Here is a 21331-nt window from a genome sequence, read left to right as displayed (position 1 = left end):
GAAATTGTGTTAACAGCAAGCATATGAAGTGAACATATGCATGTTATCTAAGAACAGCTTATTGCTGCTTGGACATGAATGTGCCATCTTAAAGGTATAGTAACCTCAAAGATGCTGTCATCATTTACTCACACCTCATGTGGTTCCAAACCGGTTTGACTTTCTTCTGTGGAACATAAAAGTAGATGTTAGGAAGAGTGTTTAGTCTCAGTCACCATTCACTTTCATTGTAAGGAAAAAATGCAATGTGAATGGTGACTGAGGCTGTCATTCTTTTTCCACGAAAGACAGAATGTCCTATGGGTTTAGAACAACACAAGGATGAGTAAATTAGACTTTAAATTTGGGTGAATTATCTTTTTAAGAGATGCAATATGGAATACATTTCTCTGAGCCTCATGACAGATGTAATTTGAACATCAAATTGACAAATGCACTCACTGAGCACTTTATTAGGAACATTATGGTCCTAATAAAGTGCCCGACATGGTCTTCCACTGTTGTAGCCCATCTGCCTCAATGTTTGACGTCTTGTTCATTCTGAGATGCTATCCTGCTCACTACAATTGTACAGAGTGGTTATCTGAGTTACCGTAGCCTTTCTGTCAGCTCTGTCACCAGTCTGGCCATTCTCCATTGACCTCTCTCATCAACAACGTCTGCATCTGCTCACTGGATGTTTTTGGCACCATTCTGAGTAAACTCTAGAAACTGTTGTGCGTGAAAATCCCAGGAAATCAGCAATTACAGAAATACTCAAACCAGCCCATCTAGCACCAACAATCGTGCAATGGTTGAAATCACCGAGATCACATTTGTCCCCCATTCTGACAGTTGATGTCAACATTAACTGAAGCTTGCTTTGCTGCCACATGATTGGTTGATTAGGTAACCGCATGAATAATAGGTACCGCATGAATAAGTAGGCGTAGATGTGTTGCTAATAGATTACTCAGTGAGTGTAGATAGAGGTCTTCTGACTTTCTCTCACACCCAACTTATGGACTGCTAGCTCAAACAACTTCACAAGAGGGTTAATGGAATGATGTGGTTTATGGTCTCAGCTCTATTAAGCATTACGCTTAATGTGCGTGGAGTGCGTGGAGTGGCAAAAAAAAAAAAAAAAAAAAAAAAAGAAAATGAGCGAAATCCAGAGGGTTGAACTGTTTCCTTTCTGCAGAAAATGCACTGTATGAATCCCACAGGACAGTAGGGCCCCAACGTGGTGCAACACCTACAGAAACTCCAATTCTGGTAGTAAAAAGGGCAGATGGGGGAAAGAACAAGAGAGCTAGAGTGAGAGAAAGAGGGAGTTGCACTGGATGGCTGGCAGAGAAATGGAGTGCACAAAAGGGCTTGATAAAAACCCCCTCCCTTCTCCCACAATCACCATTTCTGGGTATCCCAGCCATGTCACTGCAGCCACCTCATGAATACATGTAGTATGTCATCATGTCACTAACCATATATACCTGCAGTAGCATCACCCTTAACCCAGTCTCCATGCCTTAGAATAGAAACCCATATTGAGCCTAAAACAGCTCCTTCTCCACGCATTGTTCAATCCGTTTCAAAATATATTCGATTCCAAATATATTATTGCACTATTCAACACCTTAAGGTTTTGCAATTTCAATACAAACAATACCAAACCGTTTTGTGGTAAAGCACGTTGTAAACGTTTTCCGTTCAAGATAGACTGTCCACTCTGGTCAGAACGGTGGTCAAACTTATTATAAGAAACGCAAGGCGCGTGAACAACTAATTAACTTGCTAAATCTGCTGTTAAAGAATAATTCCGCTACATTTTTGTCTGAATGCACAAAGAGATGCTGTAGGTTTTCACTGGACACGCGCGCTTTAAATCGAGTCTGCAACTGTCACTAATGTTAACAAAATATGAGCACGTTATTATATCTCAGATCTGCACACCCACTGTCAGGTAGCAAGATTTACCTCTCGCGCTCGGTAAACATGAATCAGGCGCAAAGAAGATTGGCTCTCGCTCATCCCATTTGTTTAGATAATTCTAGTCTTGCATTTCAGAACGTGTTAAATTCGATTGAATTGAACATATCCTCAAATAATAGATATGTCTCATGCCTGGCCTGGCTGCCTGTGAAATAAACCAATACCTGAGCACAACTCCAGTTCCACGGTATCGTCTTTCTCTCCGGTCCTCCCGGGATCCAGCGACGTTCTTGCGGTCCCGTGCTGAGGCTCTTCTCGGAGCAGCTCGGATCGGCTCTCAGATCTCCACTCTCACGCTTGTCTGGGAGGGGCCTACGAGCGGAGGGGGGGACTCCTAGTCTGAGCATGTGCGGTGGGGTAGGCACCAATGTATACCCACACACGCACTGACTCTGCGTAGCGATAGTAACTGGTGTATCATGTCACTTTGTTGCCATTAATCAAGAACATTAGGGGCTGTTCACACCGAACACGTCCTTGCGCTTAAAAAACTAGACGCAGCCCCACGAGTAGAGCATCTAAACAGTTGAAGACGCGAAGGTCAAACTCGTCATTCTGGCGTATGTTTACATATGAAAACAACAGCAAAACAGTTTCGGTGTGAACGGTCCCTGAAAATATCGCACTGTGCGTTCTACTGAATCTTGCGCCAATTTCATCAGCACCATGGATAGCGCCAGTGTAGGGAGACAAACAGGGACACGCACATTAAACAGAGATTGTAAACTGATGGGTACAACTACTGAGGAGGAAAACGTCTGCAATAAAATTTTAATTCCCTGTAATACAAATTCTCATCTCATTCAATGCTGTGAATCAAAAGGATAATTTGATCACTAACAAGAGAAATGAAATTGCCCTAAACTATAAATGTGAATTCATTTTGTTGTTAGCATTTCTGATGTTTAGAGCTAGGTTCATTTGATAAACCGGCAATGAAGCCGATATTAACACAGCAGGATGGCCTTTTCAAAATATAAAATACCATTTGTGCCATGGGCGTTGGTGTTGAAGGCAATAAAACCTAAATAACAGACAGTTAAGATGCCTAAGATTAAATTGCTGGCATGCATCTGAACTATTTCCATCAGTGTTGGGTAAGTTACTTATTTTGAGTAATTCACTACAAAACACTAATTACTTTTCTAAAAATGTAATCCGATTACTACTTATTTTACTTTTAAGTTACTTTCTAAATCACTTTTCCAAGAAAAGTTTTTTGTTTTCGACTCTAATTCAAAATGTCTATATTTCCTCTTCATTCATTGTCGCACGCCCTTTAGCTGTCACAGAAATGCTAACAAACGTTAACAGATTCATACATATGAATTCATATTTTAAATGTATTACAGTATACAGCACATATTGCTTTAGCGCAAGTAATGTGCAGTACTTAAAAGCAATTACTTTAAAATCAGTAACTGTAATCTGATTACAAGAATTGTAAATAAAATGTAATGTATTACATTACCTTTTCCCAACTAAAAAGTAATTAGATTACAGTAACTAATTACTTTTTAATCAGATACACTCAACACTGATTTCCATGATTCCAGTGATACATGAGCAAAACAAAATTCCGCTCACATTACTCTATTTCTTCCAAAGTTCATTTTTATTCATTTAATAGACCTGTGAAGTAAGGCAGGGATTTGTCAGCAATTCTCAGCATGATGAGTCTTGTGATAAATCTAGCCAGTCACCCAGCAGGCCAGGCTGGGCAATCAGCTGCAATCAGACAAGAAATCCTCCAAAGGAGAGCTAGTGTCTAAAAAACGTCCCAGAGTGTACTGGGCGTGGTCGGCTACGCCATGTAGATAAACGTGTTAATGTCCGTCTCATCTCGTTTGATGTACTTGTGTTCTATCAGCCACTCTATCTGCTCTTTGATCATCTTCTTCTGGGGCAGAAACATGTTCTTCAGGATTTCCACCAGCTCCGTCTGCAGCTGGGCATTGCTGATCCTCTTCCTCATCTTCATAATCTGAATGATAGCTTCCTGCACAGAGAGGAAGGGGAGCTAGGTTTCAAATCAGGTTTGATGCAGTGTCAATATATCTGAGAAACACATTAGTTACACACTTTCCACTTCTGTCTAAATCTACATCTGTTTTGAATAGCTTCAGTATAGTATATACATATCGTCTGTAAAGCTGTTTACAGAAACAAACTAGTATATGGCCCCAAAAGGTCACACTTAAAAATGTCTGGATGATACAATGTCACTGGATGAGATATAAAATATCAAAATAAGTGGCATCTGCAAATAAATGGTGCTAATGGTGCTTAAATACTTTTAACCACACATTTTTAGTGGAAGTCAGTTCCCCTTATGTTCACACAACTGTCCTAGCAGAGTAACCATAGGTATAGCACATTAACAATGTTCCACAAAGTCTGACAACCAGAAGTGTCAAAATACTTTGTCATATATATATATAGCACCCCCAGATCATCACTGATCCTCCACCAAATTTCACAGTGGGTGCGAGACACTGGGGCCTCTCCAGGTCTCCGTCTAAACATTAGACGACCAGGTGGAGAATCGGTGATGATCTGGGGGTGCTTCAGCAAGTCTGGAATCAGGAAGATTCGTCTTTGTGAAGGACACATCAATCAAGCCACGTACAAGGTTATCCTGGAAGACAACCTCCTTCTGCTCTGACAATATTCCCCAAATCTGAGGATTGTTTTTTTCCAGCAGGACATTGCTCCATGCCACACAGCCAGGTCAATCAAGGTGTGAATAGAGGACCAATGGATCAAGACCCTGTCATGGCCAGCCCAATCTCCAGACCTGAACCCCATTGAAAACCTCTGGAAGGTGATCAAGAGGAAGACTGATGGCAACAAGCCATCAAACAAAGCCGAGCTGCTTGAATTTTTGTGCCAGGAGTGGCATAAAGTCACCCAACAGTAATGTGAAAGACTGGTAGAGAGCATGCCAAGATGCATGAAAACTGTGATTGGAAATCAGGGTTATTTCACCAAAATTGATTTATGAACTCTTCCTAAGTTAAAACATTAGTATTGTGTTGTTTAAAAATGAATATTAACTTGTTTTCTTTGCATTACTCGAGGTCTGAAAACACTGCATCTTTTTTGTTAAATTGACCAGTTGTCATTTTCTGCAAATAAATGTTCTAAATGACAATATTTTTATTTGGAATTTGGAAGAAATGTTGTCAGTACTTTATAGAATAAAACAAAAATGTTCATTTTATTAAAACACATAACTATAAACAGTAAATCCAGAGAAACTGATAATTTTTTCCAGAGCTGTATATATTATATATCAAATATATATTGTTCTATTTTTAATTTAAAACCTAAAGTTTGTTTGTGGTATATTTCTTTAAAAATAAATGCCACTTGATGTGATATTTTGTTATATAATGGAAAGACAGTCATACATTTAAAAAAAGTGTAGCTTAAATGTCAAAATACCTTTCGGGTCCACTGTATGTAAAAATATGATTAATCTAAGATTGTGTGGCCAGTGGTAGGTTCAATAACTTTATACCTGTGTGCGTAATATCCTAAGTTGCACTATGCCCTCATTCTCCTCTTCACGCATTCTCTCTGTGGTGAGTTGTAATCGACCAATCAAATTAATCTTCCCTCTTTTCTGGACTTTTGAGTTTTTTCTGTGAAGAAGAAATAATTTAATTGGACTGAGGTCTGTTAAAACATGCAACAGAAAGAATAAGATAGTAATCCAACATTTTATGAATTTATAGATTCTCTTTTATGTATATGGGTTATTGACATGACAGTTATGGGAAGTTGACATGTCCTGCAGTATGAAATGCTTCATCTAAAACTTTATTAAACAGTATTTCGTAATTAATATGCATGCAGCTTTTATTGCCTAATATTAAATTAGAGACTACATGGAAAATTTGCACTTAAAAAAAAAAACAATTTCTCATGCAGGGCCATTTAAAATGAAATAGTCAAGACAAAAAGGTAATTAAAAACAGTAAAAAAAAAAATATAAATAAATAATAATAATAATTTACATGACCAAAGACACTGTCCCTTATACAATCAAATAAATTTTAACCTAGAATCTTGATGTTGATTAAAAAAAAGTTCATGGACATGCTATGCGCCAACTATCCATGGATAGAAAGTAAGGCAATGTTCACATTAACACATTTTCAGTTGAAAACTCTGTTTTCCTTGTCATCGTTTTAAAGCTGTGGTATATAATTTCTGCGCAACTAGTGCCACTAAATGGAATTGCAAAAATAAACGTTGTTATTAAAACAGGGTTCTGAATATGCCCCCCATCTGCCGTTGTTCAAACAAAGAGATTGTCCTGCCCCCAACTCATGCCATTGGTTGAGTAATGTTGTTGGGGCGGGTCTAAGCTGGTTGCTCAAAACAAACAGAGTAATTTTCATAGAGCCATGGAAACACAGTGTTTCTAGTTTTAGAGAAAATGTACATATAAACGACTTACTTAAATTTGTCTCTGCATATTAAGCTGGGATAAGTATTCTAACACAGAAAAAGTTACATACTACAGATATATGAATGTTGTGCAAGAGAGCTTTTTGGTGGGAAAAAAAAATGCCATTCCACTGTGGATAAGGGGCATAAATGTAGCAAAATTTATGTGTTTTCAATTGAAAACATTAGTGTGGATGTGGCCTAAATGTTAAGAAAATATACTTTCAATTCAATAAAACACATTTAACCAATTATCATTGTTCATCTAATGCAAACAATGAGGTGTACTTACATTAAAGAAAACTCTTGGTTGATGTAAAACAGAGTGCCTTCAGCAAAATCTTTTGGAGAAGACACCACAGGTTCATATGAAAGCACCTGACGTTTAAGCTTGGGAAAGGCTACGAGGGACTACATATAAATGAAAACAGAACAAAAGAATTAGGTAGTATACAGTAATCATTAGTCAATGTCATATTACATTTTAGATCACTTTATTCTGACTTTGATCAGAGCACGTTCTTCCTAAAAAGGTAACAGTTATTTAAGGTGCAGTGGTGTCATTTCATTCAGATAAAGACTCCAATACCCAGAGGGTCCGGCGCAGCTCAGCATCTGGAAGTTCTGTGGCTAGTTTCAGGTTCTCAAAAGTGATCCTCTCTCTGGGCCTTTGGTTCCAGGCAAACAGCACAGCTAACTGAAACGTTGTGACTTCTAAATCATATTGTCCAACTTCATTCTTGAATGTGATCTAGAGATAAAAAAGGTGATGCAAAGGGTGACACCAAGCATGACCTGTTCCCATGGCATGACAGACACCAAATAAAATGTTAAAATAGAGACAGAATCCAAATCAGTGTAGCAAGAATGCTGCTATATCAAAAACTGAATGAAAGTTTACAGCAATCCATTTCATTTCCCACAAATTCCCAGTAGTAGGGCTTGCATGCAACCAAGTTCATTGTTCTTTTTATGATGACATTACAAAACACACAGAGGACAAATTAGTCTCAATGGAAGAGGCCGGTTTTTGGTTCTCCTTTTTTTTTCCCCACAGGAAATGGAGCATGCTGTTATACAAAGGATAGATGCTGCCACTCACTATGCCATTGGACATCAGATGGTGCCAATGTAATTTTCTGCCACTGTGGTTCTTTTTGTAAAACTCCTCAACTTCTGGAATGAGATCCTCTAGTTCGGTTGGTAGAGATACAAACACTTTCTCTGAACTCCGAGACCACGCTCCAGCATTCAGGATCTTAATGTTGACCGAGTCAGCTGTAGTGTCATGACATACATAAAATAAGTCAAACGTACAAATTTAGACATACAAAAAAATAGGAGATGTATCCAACTCAAATTCGGTTTTTTTTCTTTTTTCAAACACATGAAATCTCGAAATCGTATTAAATCTTCTCAGTTTGAACAGTCAGATCGGATTTCAAGTAGCATGTAGTCAAGTGGTATCTTGTTTATGCTTACATCATTCCTAACCCAACTGATGTAGATACCATATGTTGACTATGTTTACATGGACACCAGAAAGTGGTGTATTGCTAGAAAGATTTCATCACTTGCAAAATTACAGTGTGAATAGTCCGTCCTAAAGATCGGATTTGAAAACAAATTTTGTGTGTAAACAAACCCTATGACTTTGCATTTCTGACCTGGTAATGCAAGTTTGTTGTGTTTGTGCATTTCTTTGAATGACTGATTTAAATCCTCTGATACTTTGATGTCCTGGAACATTCTGGCCAGCTTGTTTACATAATCAGCAGGCATTCCAACCTCCTGCAGACAGACAAAGTTACAGAGATCTACGAACTAGATGTTAACATCTACTATCCTGAGATGGTTTCATGTACTATTCTGAGTGTTTTTAAGCACAACTTACCCTGAGCCACTCTACCATGTTCTCTTCAATCTCACTGTCTGCAGAAATGTCAAGGATGAGTCTACGGGTCAAGTGCGCTTTGTGGTACCTCATGAAGACGTCTTTGTTCTGAACATACTTTAGAACCAAAAGCTGTAATCATTACATAAAAACAAATAATTAAAACAACATCTGATTTTGAACCCTGGATTTTTCCCAAATAAGATAAAAATATTTAATATATGCTCCACCCACTCACGTACCACTTCCTTCAACTTAGCTTCTATCTCCTCTGAAGTGAGTTTCTTGCTTAATGGAGTCTTTCTAAGAAGCATATCGCAGTAATTGGCCAGCAGCTCCGGACACTTGGACTCTGGCTGTGTTTTCAGACCCACCCTGCATAAAAATTACAAATAGTACAAACCAAGACATGCACAGTGATCAAAATGTGACCAAAACAAGGTGGGCATATTTAGAAGATACACCTACTGTATATAAGAGGTTCTTATAGAGGCATCTTACCCTTTTTGTTTTAAAGGGAGCTCTAGTTTAAAAATGGTAGCATCATTCACCACTGCTTTGTATGCCTGTGTAAATATAAAAATATGAAGTATATAAATTTACAGTGTAGAAAGCCACCCTGTTGTATCAGAAATGTATTTATTTCATATAAAAACTTTCCAAAAGAAGAATTTGGTTTAAATGATAGGGGGAGACTTACTTTGTCCCTGGCTGTTAGGAAACGTGGGTCATCTTTGAATGCATCTTTAACTAATTTACTAAAGCGGTTAAACAATGTGAGAAGCTGCTCAACATATTTTTCTGAGTCCTGCAAAAAAAATAAAAAGGACAACAAAATATAAAAAATTCACATATGACTAAATGCCATAATGGCTAAAAATAGCTCAGAACTCTATGGTCAGTGAATAACAGACTTAAATTTTGGTCTGTTCCTCATACAAAGCTCCTACAGGCGGCCGGCTAGGGCCCCGACATGCCTGAGGGGCCCCGCGAACACACGCAAAGTACAAAGTTAATTTTAAGTCATAAAATTAAAAAACATTGATGACTTTTATTTTGATATTCTCCGCAGTTCAATGGTTCTATCGCGCATTCACCGAGTAATCCGTGCAACACGCGTGGACTTAATCATTTAACATACAATTCACAATGACAGTGAAAACACAGAACATCATATCAAGTATAAAACAAGCTCTAAATAATCACAAAAAGACAAATAACTGAAAGTTATAACAAATAAAATAACAGCAGTGTATCTAAAATCGGCAAGAAGTAAAGCTAAGCAGTACACACTAATTTGCATAATTACTTCATAACGCAAAGCATTGTTGGGAACTGGAGCGCAGCTTCTTATAACAGTATTATCAGAATCAGAATGAGCTTTATTGCCAAGTATATTTACACATGCAAGGAATTTGTCTTGGTGACAGAAGCTTCCAGTGCACAAAAAATACAACATATATATATATATTACAGTTGTGCTCAAAAGTTTGCATACCCTGGCAGAAATTGTGAAATTTTGGCATTGATTTTGAAAATATGACTGATCATGCAAAAAAACTCTTTAAAATAAAAAGTCTTTTATTTAAGGATAGTGATCATATGAAGCCATTTATTATCACATAGTTGTTTGGCTCCTTTTTAAATCATAATGGTAACAGAAATCACCCAAATGGCCCTGATCAAAAGTTTACATACCCTTGAATGTTTGGCCTTGTTACAGACACACAAGGTGACACACACAGGTTTAAATGGCAATTAAAGGTTAATTTCCCATACCTGTGGCTTTTTAAATTATAATTAGTGTCTGTGTATAAATAGTCAATGACGTTAGCTCTCACTTGGATGCACTGAGCAGGCTAGATACTGAGCCATGGGGAGCAGAAAAGAACTGTCAAAAGACCTGCGTAACTAGGTAATGGAAATTTATGAAGATGGAAAAGGATATAAAAAGATATCCAAAGCCTTGAAAATGCCAGTCAGTACTGTTCAATCACTAATTAAGAAGTGGAAAATTCAGGGATCTCTTGATACCAAGCCAAGGTCAAGTAGACCAAGAAAGATTTCGGGATACAAAGAAAAACCCACAGGTAACCTCATGAGAAATACAGGCTGCTCTGGTAAAAGACGGTGTGGTTGTTTCAAAGAGCACAATACGACGATACTTGAACAAAAATGAGCTGCATGGTCGAGTTGCCAGAAAGAAGCCTTTACTGTGCCAATGCCACAAAAAGCCCTGTTACAATATGCCCGACAACACCTTGACACACCTCACAGCTTCTGGCACACTGTAATTTGGAGTGACGAGACCAAAATAGAGCTTTATGGTCACAACCATAAGTGCTATGTTTGGAGAGGGGTCAACAAGGCCTATAGTGAAAACAATACCATCCCCACTGTGAAGCATGGTGGTGGCTCACTGATGATTTAGGGGTGTGTGAGCTCTAAAGGCACAGGGAATCTTGTGAAAATTGATGGCAAGATGAATGCAGCATGTTATCAGAAAATACTGGCAGACAATTTGCATTCTTCTGCACGAAAGCTGAGCATGGGACGCTTTTGGACTTTCCAGCATGGCAATGACCCTAAGCACAAGGCCAAATTGACCCTCCAGTGGTTACAGCAGAAAAAGGTGAAGGTTCTGGACTAACAATAAACAATGTTCACAATCTCCTGACCTTAATATCATCGAGCCACTCTGGGGAGATCTCAAACATGCGGTTCATGCAAGACGACCAAAGACTTTGCATGACCTGGAGGCATTTTGCCAAGACGAATGGGCAGCAATACCACCTGCAAGAATTTGGGGCCTCATAGACAACTATTACAAAAGACTGCACGCTGTCATTGATGCTAAAGGGGGAAATACACAGTATTAAGAACTAAGGGTATGCAGACTTTTGAACAGGGGTCATTTCATTTTTTTCTTTGTTGCCATGTTGTGTTTTATGATTGTGCCATTCTGTTATAACCTACAGTTGAATATGAATCCCATAAGAAATAAAAGAAATGTGTTTTGCCTGCTCACTCATATTTTCTTTAAAAATGGTACATATATTACCAATTCTCCAAGGGTATGCAAACTTTTGGGCACAACTGTATATATACCGGCCATTGCGCCCTCTCCCTTTGATCAAGGTCCCCTTTGAAAGAATTGGAATGGACCTCGTCGGGCCATTAGAATGGTCAGCACGCAGACATCGCTTTGTATTGGTCCTGGTGGACTATGCAACACGATATCCGGAAGCAGTGCCTCTTCGCAACATCTCAGCACGCAGTGATGCGGAGGCACTCTTCAAAATAATCTCCCAGGTGGGGATTCCGAAAGAAATCCTCACCGATCAGGGCACAACGTTTATGTCGCGGACACTACGCGAACTGTACGAGTTGTTAAATATTAAATCGATTCGCACCAGCGTATACCATCCTCAAACGGATGGCCTGGTGGAACGATTTAATAAAACCCTCAAAAACATGATTCGTAAGTTCGTGCACGACGATGCTAGAAATTGGGATAAATGGCTCGACCCCCTGTTATTTGCAGTACGAGAGGTCCCGCAAGCCTCCACTGGCTTTTCCCCATTCGAGCTGCTGTATGGGCGACACCCACGCGGCGTGCTTGAAGTATTGTGAGAAGCCTGGGAGGAGGGACCTTCAAACAGCAAAAATGAAATTCAATACGTTCTTGATCTTAGAGCAAATCTCCACACTTTGGGACAGCTAACACAGGAGAATTTGCTCCAAGCTCAAGAACGACAGCGCCGACTGTATGACAGGGGAACTCAGCTAAGGGAATTTGCACTGGGAGATAAAGTGCTTGTAGGCAGGCCGGGCGGTGGGGATATGTGGCAGCGGGGGCGTAGTCAAGCATCTCTCGAAGAGAGAGAAAGCGGTAAGGGCGCTTACACCTGAGTTAAATTATGTCTAACACCTGTCTCTAATTTCAGTGAGCACGGGGAGAGCGGCATAAATAGAGCCACACCGCAGGTAGAAGAGAGAGAGCCTGGGCACCAGAGAGCCGAGTACGAAGCAAGAGTTCATTATTACAAATATTGAGAGTTTATTTTGTGAAGTGGTGTGTGTGATTACAGACTAGCTTAGTGAACAACACAAAAACTCTGAAAGTGTACTTCTGCTGCAGAGAGAAAAATAAATCCTTACCAGGAAAGCTGCTTCTCGCCTCCTCCTTACACTGAGAAGTGTTACACTCACATAGAGTGAAAATGAGCAATCAGTCTGGAAAATGACCAAACAATCCTATCTAAAAGATCTCTGCTCTCTAAGAGGTATGTGTTTATTCTTTACAAATATATATTTCGAGGTGTTTTGTTTATAGGCCCTATTTAAAATATGTAATTTTATTTATACTTAATTAAACCCCCACCCCCAACACACATAGCTGTAGTTACCTTATTTTTCCTGATGTTTTAAATTTTATTCACTTTTGCACACATTCTGGCCAACATTTTGTTTTCATTGATTTTGTCGCTCTAAATAAACATTTACACATAGTTATGTGGGTAGTTGAAATGGAATTTCAAGCATTGTAAGCAGTGTCATATACTATTAAAACTATCTAAACTATTTTAAAAAGCATTTTCTTATTTTGTGTTACTATAATGGGTAATACTTATGGTTGTATTTGTTAACATTAGTTAACTACATTAGTTAACATGAACTAACAATAAACAATTGCATTTTTATAAATTGACATTAGCCAAATTAATAAATGCTGGAAAATTGTATTATACATTGTTAATGATGCCTACGCAAACCTTATTGTAAAATGTTACCCAGTAATTATCATACTTGCAGTATACATTACCTCATTTTAATTGTGACACTAGTTTATTTGTACTTCTAGAGAAAAGATGAAAGCGATTAAAATAAGGTGATAAAATGGTGACTTGTCACAGCATCTAAAATACACATATTCCCTTATGCATGCATGTATAATTTAACCTAACATCTTAATGTTGGGAAAAAAAGCTACTGGACACTTTATTTTTCATCTACCGAGCTATATACAGTACAGTGCTTCTATTTTAGTGCTTTCTATTAAAAAAATCTGCTCTTCATGTTTGCAGTGGTTCTATGGATATTTTAAACTTATGACAATTTTCACACCGAGGGGCCAATTTTCATGATTTCACCTAGGGCCCCACAAACCCACGGGCCGGCACTGTGTATGACTTGAAATACAGTGCATATACAGCAGACCGAGCACTTTATTAGGAACACTTTGGTCTAAAAAAGTACCTTACGTGATCTGCTGTTGTAGCCACATGATTGCCTGAGTAGATAATTGCATAAATAAGCAGGTTTAAAGGTGTTCCTAATAAAGTGCACAGGGAGAGTAGAATACAAGTTGAATGGACCAATTTCATGATACTTGACTTTTGAGTCCTTTGAGGCTTGAAAATTGTACTTGTATGGAAAAATCTACCACTAAATTTCTTGCACATTTCTTCTTTTGTGTTCCACAGAAGAAAGAAACTCACACAAGTTTGGAACAACATGAAGATGAGTAAATGATCACAGCATTTTTATTTTTGGATGAACTAGTCCTTTTAGTAACAGAATTTATCATAAAATCACAAGCGTGTGCACTGATTACACTTACCGTCTTGAGTTCACCACCTACTGTAAAATCGACTGTCTGTATAGGATCCATAATGTATCTGGCATAATAAATATGTCAGGTAAATTAAAGCATCTACTGTCTCTACTCACAGTGGTAATGGTCTCTGCTGAGGCCACCATGTCAGCCAGACCTGCGTTCATGATGTGATCCTCCAGGTCCTTTAGCATAGGCTCAATGCCACTGGGCACTTTGTCCATGAGCGAGAACATGAGGTGTAACTCTGTAGAACACACACCATGAGCAGACTTTAATAAAATACTAAATGATAGAAAATGTTGTAATCATTATCCTAAAAAACGTTTTCTGTGTAAAAAAAGTTTGTATCTACAAAGTTCCTACACTTTTTGCCCAGTGACTTTTCCATTACCTTTCCAGTCATTTGTGATTACTGGATAAGGATTTTTTTTTTTTTTATAATTGAGTGAGACTTTTGATTTGCCAGTTCAATCATACAAACCAGTTTGTGATTCATTGAAAAGATTTAATCATAAATCAAACATATATATGGCTTATGAGCAAGTTTTACTCTACACAAGAGCAATATATAGCATAATTATAGAAAGTTCCATGACTTTTCCATGCCTAAAAAAAAAACATTAAACAAATTCCTTGATTTTCAGTTTTTCCATGACCGTGCAATCCCTGTATCTACAAAGCTCTAAAGCCAAAATGCTGCATTAGTTTCAAGTAAAACCAAGTAAACACACAACACACAAAAAAAGTGATTTCTCTCACATTACATACAATATAGTTGTATGCTGTTCTGTTAATTACAGACCTCACATGTGAAATGGGTTCGTGGACTGAATGATGATTAGCACACAAAAAACACAGATGGTTGGATGGATGGGTGGGGAAGTGTTGGGAATTATGATCCCATTGCCAACCTGAACTTGCTGAGCCTTTGGTGCCAGAGCTCCTGCCGTACTCACTCTCTGTCTCGTTCCGCTTGATCATTCCTGGACATTCGGCCAGGATTGTCTCTTTGAACGATGTCACCAGTGCATTCACACAGCACTCCATTAGCTGAATGAATGCAAAAGTCACAAACTAAGCACCCGACGATAGTGTGCAAACACAAAGACAAACGCATACTACATGCTGAGCATTATTTAATAAGGTATGGACCACAGGCTCTCGTTTTGAAGCATTTCTGGTGCAAAGAACCAAAGATGCAAGAATTCAAGAGCTTTCAGGGGTTACTTATACTTACTGCCTGGACGGAGTTACATTCACGTCTGGTTTCCAGATATCGAAGGGCACGTTTCTCCTCTTCTCTTAACTTGCCATCTGCCTGTCAATCAAATGCACCACCTGGGATGAACAACTCTCAAATATTGTAAAATATGGCACTTCAAAAATGTGCTGGGATTTACCATTCAAACATACAAAAGCTTGTTAAAAAACAATTAAATATCATCCAGACACACTTTTCTAGTTTAGGAAGGCAGGGCAGCAATTCTAAATTCGAAACCCTCCATTGTTAATATAATATTAACCCTCCTATGGTATTCGGTCATTTTTAACCAAAATAAATGTTCCTCATTTAATAAAAATTGCTTCCTTTATCTGAGCAGTACAAGACTTGATGACTTTTCCTCCATTTGCCATCTGAACATCCCCTCAAAAAATTGGGTTTTATTCAAAGTCTATGTGGTTGTAAAAAAAAATAATAATGACACCAATACTGACCAAAAATTGACCGACCATTGAAATTAATGGAAAAGACCAAAAAAAACAGAGCAATTTTTTTAAATCTGTCAAATACAATCAATAAATCAGCCACAATGCAGAACAAAAACAGACAGAAATTACAGGGTGAGACTCTAAAACATCCTCAGGGCAAAACATAAACACCCACACACAAACAAACACACTTACACACACAAATATGAACTGGTGAACAATGACACAGAGCCTTTTTAAAATTTGTCAAAACAGCCAATAAATCAGTCATAACGCTAAACACACACACTCTGCTGTGATGTACGTAATTTGAAAGCAAAGAGAGCGAGATCTTGCTGACGAGTCAGCTGTCATCACTGCCGATATTGTCGTTGAGAAAGAGATCCTTATGGATTTAAAAACCTAAGATGTTCTGCATGATCGTGCGACTGATTAATTGAACAGGAAAGGAGGATGGATTTTCACTTCAAGCAAATTGGTAAATGCTTTTTGCATTGTTATAGCAACATCAGGAGTTTTCTAAGTGTAAATTAGGCTGCTTGAGCATTCAGTGTCAGATCAAGTTTTGAAAAGTAACCGTGTACCCTGACGAAACAAAATTTATTGCAAGCAAAATTTAAATTGCAAATATTATGAGAGAGCTTTTTCTTGGTATTAGACCTCCTTGGTTCTGGTTTCGTGCATGGATGTGTTTTTAAAATGTCAGTTGGTATTATTAGTTGACTGCCACGTAATGCATGATAGGCATACGGTGTCTTATTCATTGTGAAACTGTGTTTTCTTAATGGCATAAATTGCACTGAAGTCCTAGACTTAAAATGCACAGGCTGCGGCTTCTCACAATGCAGAACACACACACACACACACACACACACACACACACACACACACAGAACCATGGCATCAATAAGTGGAGCTCTACAGCCATCTTTTGGTTATTGTTGGCATTACAATTCATCTGTTGTTTTCCAGCTGATGACAGCAATCTGACACTCTCTCTCTCTCTCTCTCTCTCACACACACACACACACACACACACGTTTGCAAAATACATTTTTACTATAGAAAGTTTGAAATGTTCACTCTGATTCTACTGTTTTATACTTCAATTGAATTTTCAGAATATTCATTTCATTTTTTTTTCTTCATTTCAGTTCATTTCTGTTTCTTGATGTACATTTTATTGACATTACTATGCATTTACTTTGAGTTATTACATTTTTATGTTTGAAATAAGTTATTAGTAGAAAAATGCTTATTCTGTGTCTTCTCTTTGTAACGCCATGGTCAGGTTTGATTGCAAGCGTAATGACATTAACTGCAAAAACGGACACTTCAGATCAATTTAAAATACTAAACATTAACAAATAATAGTTTGACAATGTCTAAATATATATCCAAATGCATATCTTGTGATAAAATATAAAATTATGTTACAACAAGCCATAAGACTACACGTCTACTGGCTGTTACTGGCATGACATGGTTTTCAAGTCATGTTATTTATATTTTGTTCACCAGATGGCAGCAGTCTGCCTCCAATTAATGTCACATTCTCATATTTTCTTCATGTTTCAACTTATAGAAGTGTAGGTTCTGAATTTGTAATATTTTTTTTCAAAAATTTGCTTATTTGTATAGGGAAATTAATGGTAAAATTTATACATTTACATGTAAATAAGATTAAAAAAAATCAAAATAAACAGCATAAAATCCCAAAAGAAATGCATAATTTCATTGTTCTTCAGGGAAGAAGAAATGGTAGGATTATCATCATCATAAAAAAGAGGATTACATATCTGACCCTTCTGGTCAAAAATGACCACGAATACCAAAGGGAGGTGCCCTTTTATAGGAGGGTTAAAGAAGCACCACAACAAAAACACACTCACTGTTTCCCAAATGTACATTAAAGGGGTAGTTCACCCAAAAATGAAAATTCTGTCATCATTTACTCACCCTCATGCCATCCCAGATGTGTATGACTTTCTTTCTTCTGCTGAAAACAAACGAAGATTTTTAGAAGAATATTTCAGCTCTGTAGGTCCATACAATGCAAGTGAATGGTGACCAGAACTTTTTAAGGCAGCATAAAAGTAATCCATACGACTCCAGTGGTTTAGTATATATCTTCTGAAGCTATATGATATGTGTGGGTGAGAAACAGATCAATATTTAAGTCCTTTTTTTACTATAAATATCCACTTTCACAATCTGACAGTGAAAGTGGAGACTTATAGTAAAAAATAATAAAAATATTGATTTGTTTCTCACCCAAAATGATTGCATTGCTTCAGAAGACATATACTAAACCACTGGAGTCCTGTGGATTACGTTTATGCTGCCTTCAAAGGTCTGGTCACCTACAGAGCTAAAATATATATATATATATATATATATATATTAAATCTCTGTTTGTGTTCTGCAGAAGATAGAAAGTCATACAGATCTGGGATGGCATGAGGGTGAGTAAATGATAAGAGAATTTTCATTTTTGGGTGAACTATCCCTTTAAAAAAAAAAAAGCTCATGTCTTTAAACTTACATGACTATCTTCCGTTGAACACAAAAAGAAACATTTACGTAGATGTAGAAATAGATATATTTAGTTATTATTCACCCTATTTACAACTAATCTTCTCCCCCAACTCTCATATCTCATTTGTACTTTGGATCCAGTGACACATTATCGTCAATGACAACTGTTAATGACGCACTGACATCAAACCAGATTTTCTGTGAATAACGACTTTTGGTCTGTTCATCACGCAAATCTACAGTATGGCTTCAGAAGACTTAGAATACAGCGCACAATACGAAGGTGAGTAAATGACAAAATATTTATTTTTGGGTGAACTATTCCTTAAAAGAGCAAAAACGGAAGACTATATTAAGTCCAAACTTTCTTACACTGTAATGGTACCCTTTCCAAGTGATATATAAAACACATCCTGTTAAACAGTGACACTCACATATTTCATATAGTTTTGGACGCCGTTCTGTTGCAGATAAGAAGGTGCTTGTGTCTTGTAGAACCTCTCTGTGGAATCCAGATATGCCTTCTCAAAATTCTCTCTATAGATCTGAAGCTTGTCATCAGTGTTGGAACACAGGTTCACTGCAAGATAGAACAGGATACAGGCATGACCACCAGGAGGGGTTGATCTGGATGGCATCCAAGAAGCTTTGTTGAATGCATTAAAACGTCTCTCTAGCTCTCTTTTTTCTTTACCATATGACTCCCGCACTCCGATGACAAGCTGGGAGTCAAAAGCTTCTCCTAATCTCTCTGCATGGACCAACTTCATGGCACTGTCCTGGAGCCGGTTCTTTATATTGCAGAATATAGACTCATTCCATGTGTCAAGCATAAGCTACATAAAAAAATTTAATTAAATAAAAACATCAACAAACCACCAAAATGTATGAATAAATTGATATTATTATTCCACTGCTGTAAAATAAAGCCTATGAATAAAGTGTGGCATAATATCTAAAGTATACTTTTCAAATCAGCAATCACACATTTTTGGTGTAAAGTGAAATATAAAGTAAATATGGAATTGAGTGGACACTATCACCTTTCTAACAATACTGTCTTCAACATTTGACTTTTTATTGCTCCCCTGGTTGCCCAGCAGGGTGATCTCCAACTTGCAAAAGGGCTTAGGCAGAATATCACACTGCGTGAAGAACTTCCTCCACTCCACAATGTAGGCTTTTAGCAAGGCAGTGTCATCCTGATGACTGAGTACTCGCTGAAACAGACCAGAAAAAGTCTTGAATTTAGAGAAAGGTCACCCTTAATAGGGAAGTTTCAGGCTAACAGGAGGTAAAAGTTATTTATACATTACATCTCATCACCTTTTTAAAAGCATCATACTTTTGTCAAGTAAATGGCAAACATACTGCCTGTGCTTGCTTGATGAAATCTAAGATGTCTTCTTTCAGTGCCTGGTGAATTTTTGCAGGGCCTTTATCATCCCATAAACAAACTGCATGGACGTCTCTGCAAGTAGAACACAGAAGTGTACATCCAGAGGTCTCCAAATGAACTACTGATACAAATACTGGTTATAGCCTAAAATCTGACTGTACTCATTGTATAAAAATACAGCTTTCAGTCTAAAAACCTGTGTTAGACATTAATCTTTGTGAGATTTCAGTTGGTTAAGGACCATACCACTTGGACGACAACTTACGAGAACAAATCAAACCACTGCTGCTTAGTAACTGACTCCTGACGGAGTAACTTCAAAACAATGGGACGCATCAAATCCCATTTGTCTTCAAACTGCAGGGAACCTTTATTCTGAGAAAAGAGAAGGAGAAAACGTCAGAAATTAAAAGATGTTATGGGTAATGGGCTTAAAGTATTCACAGAATAGAAACTCAAAAGAAACAATTTAGACTTTATCGCATATTTATTGAAACAAAACAGCAACAGAGGGTACTTTACAATTTCAAAGGCTCAAGAATGGGGAAATGTAGATTATATGATAGATTTGTAATAGTTTTAACATTAGAGAGATTGCACCAGGTGACATTTACATCTTGACAGATGTGTACAAATGCAGGCTGTAATGGATGTACCATTGAGTTATCAACTTTTGGTTTGAAAAATAATAAATCTGCGTCATGCATAACATTTTTCATTTATTTTTTTGAAATTTTCATGATCCATATAATGCAGCCTGGCGATAGCAGCAGTAAGTTTCCTGATTGTGCAGTGAGGAGAGACATCCTTGAATAGAGCTCCTAAACAATATAATAGCATAAACCTCCCAAGCTACATTTAACAACGAGAACATTTTACATGAACGCTTGATGTTTAGCGATGTAATTAAAAGCGGATACTGACTGCGTCACGGGATCCCTGTCACTTGTCACAGCATGAAGGGAGACGCAAACGATGTAAAATATTCTTACATTCAGGGACCTCCTACCTTCAATAAATGAGATGTCGCCATGTTTCTTCAACTTATTCCCCGCGCAGTCTCGCGATGTTTGAGGAGGTTTGGTTGCTAGGGAGCATTGTGACTGCATCAGCAGCACTTTCTGTAAATTGCCAGACTATAAAATTAAAGGAGCTGTTTATGCATGCCTTTAAATAAAGAAATATGTAAATAAAGAAATAAGCACAGTATAAGCATAGAATAGTGTGATAATCTTTTATCAAATTGATTTTCAAACCGGATTACACAGATTGTCCTGTCAGAATCAGAATCAGAATTAGAATCAGCATTATTGCCAAGTATGCTTACACATACAAGGAATTTGTCTTGGTGACAGGAGCTTCCAGTGTACAACAATACAAAAACAATACAAAAACAGCAGCAAGACATAGATAATAATAATAAAAAATAACTATACATATACGTACACACACACACGCGCGCGCGCGCACACACATTTTTTTTTTGAGGGTTTAGTTCTCACTGTTCTCTAACATAATTCTAATATCAGCATGATTGCTGAACTGAACACCATATGCCTGCGACAGGACATTATTGTGGAGACGATTTCTGAATCTTATCAACTGTAAAAACAGTAATAAACTGGAGCCTACAAGCTTGATCTAGTGACTGATGATGCGTTCTCCCATAACAATGTGAAGGCTGCTCCTCTAGGAGCAGATACAGACTCGAAAACAAATTCTCATTAATCTCTAGAAATAA

The 21331-nt window shown here is 37.6% G+C and overlaps 2 protein-coding genes across 4 annotated transcripts in view; both read right to left on the bottom strand.

Annotated features, from left to right (window-relative positions):
- The window catches only part of capn5b (calpain 5b), a 56371-nt gene extending 54142 nt beyond the window's left edge, over positions 1-2229 (bottom strand). For both annotated transcript variants that reach the window (XM_051677022.1, XM_051677023.1), the window contains exon 1: positions 2136-2229. The gene's annotated coding sequence lies outside the window, so the exon portion shown is untranslated. The remainder of the gene's footprint in view (positions 1-2135) is intronic.
- Positions 2230-3563: 1334 nt separating this feature from the next.
- Positions 3564-20628, bottom strand: cul5b (cullin 5b). Of its 2 annotated transcripts, none has more exons than XM_051678111.1 (19): positions 20600-20628; positions 19856-19965; positions 19563-19662; positions 19235-19411; positions 18886-19027; positions 18626-18771; positions 15181-15261; positions 14855-14993; positions 14057-14187; positions 9024-9131; positions 8825-8889; positions 8566-8698; positions 8324-8455; positions 8097-8220; positions 7532-7707; positions 7019-7180; positions 6722-6840; positions 5495-5618; positions 3564-3970 (listed from the first exon to the last, which is right to left on the bottom strand). In XM_051678111.1, the coding sequence occupies exons 1-19, from the start codon at positions 20621-20623 to the stop codon at positions 3776-3778; spliced, it is 2388 nt and encodes a 795-aa protein (XP_051534071.1). In that variant the 5' UTR covers positions 20624-20628; the 3' UTR covers positions 3564-3775. The 2 variants fall into 2 exon arrangements, with proteins under 2 accessions (XP_051534071.1, XP_051534072.1); XM_051678112.1 differs by having other exon boundaries at positions 14900-14993.
- Between the last annotated feature and the right edge of the window lie 703 nt (positions 20629-21331).

Source organism: Myxocyprinus asiaticus, chromosome 38 (assembly GCF_019703515.2).
Source record: "Myxocyprinus asiaticus isolate MX2 ecotype Aquarium Trade chromosome 38, UBuf_Myxa_2, whole genome shotgun sequence".
Lineage (NCBI taxonomy): Eukaryota > Metazoa > Chordata > Actinopteri > Cypriniformes > Catostomidae > Myxocyprinus > Myxocyprinus asiaticus.
The sequence above is the reverse complement of the archived record's forward strand: the minus strand, read 5'-3'. Positions and strand labels throughout refer to the sequence as shown.

Coding starts and splice junctions, on each gene's coding strand:
- cul5b (XM_051678111.1), bottom strand. CDS start 20,623: ATGGCGACATCTCATTTATTGAAG. Junction 14,188..14,854: donor CAAAGGCTCAGCAAGTTCAG/GTTGGCAATGGG, acceptor TGTGTTCTACAG/AGTTACACCTCATGTTCTCG. Junction 3,971..5,494: donor TTAGGATATTACGCACACAG/GTATAAAGTTAT, acceptor CTCTCTGTGCAG/GAAGCTATCATTCAGATTAT.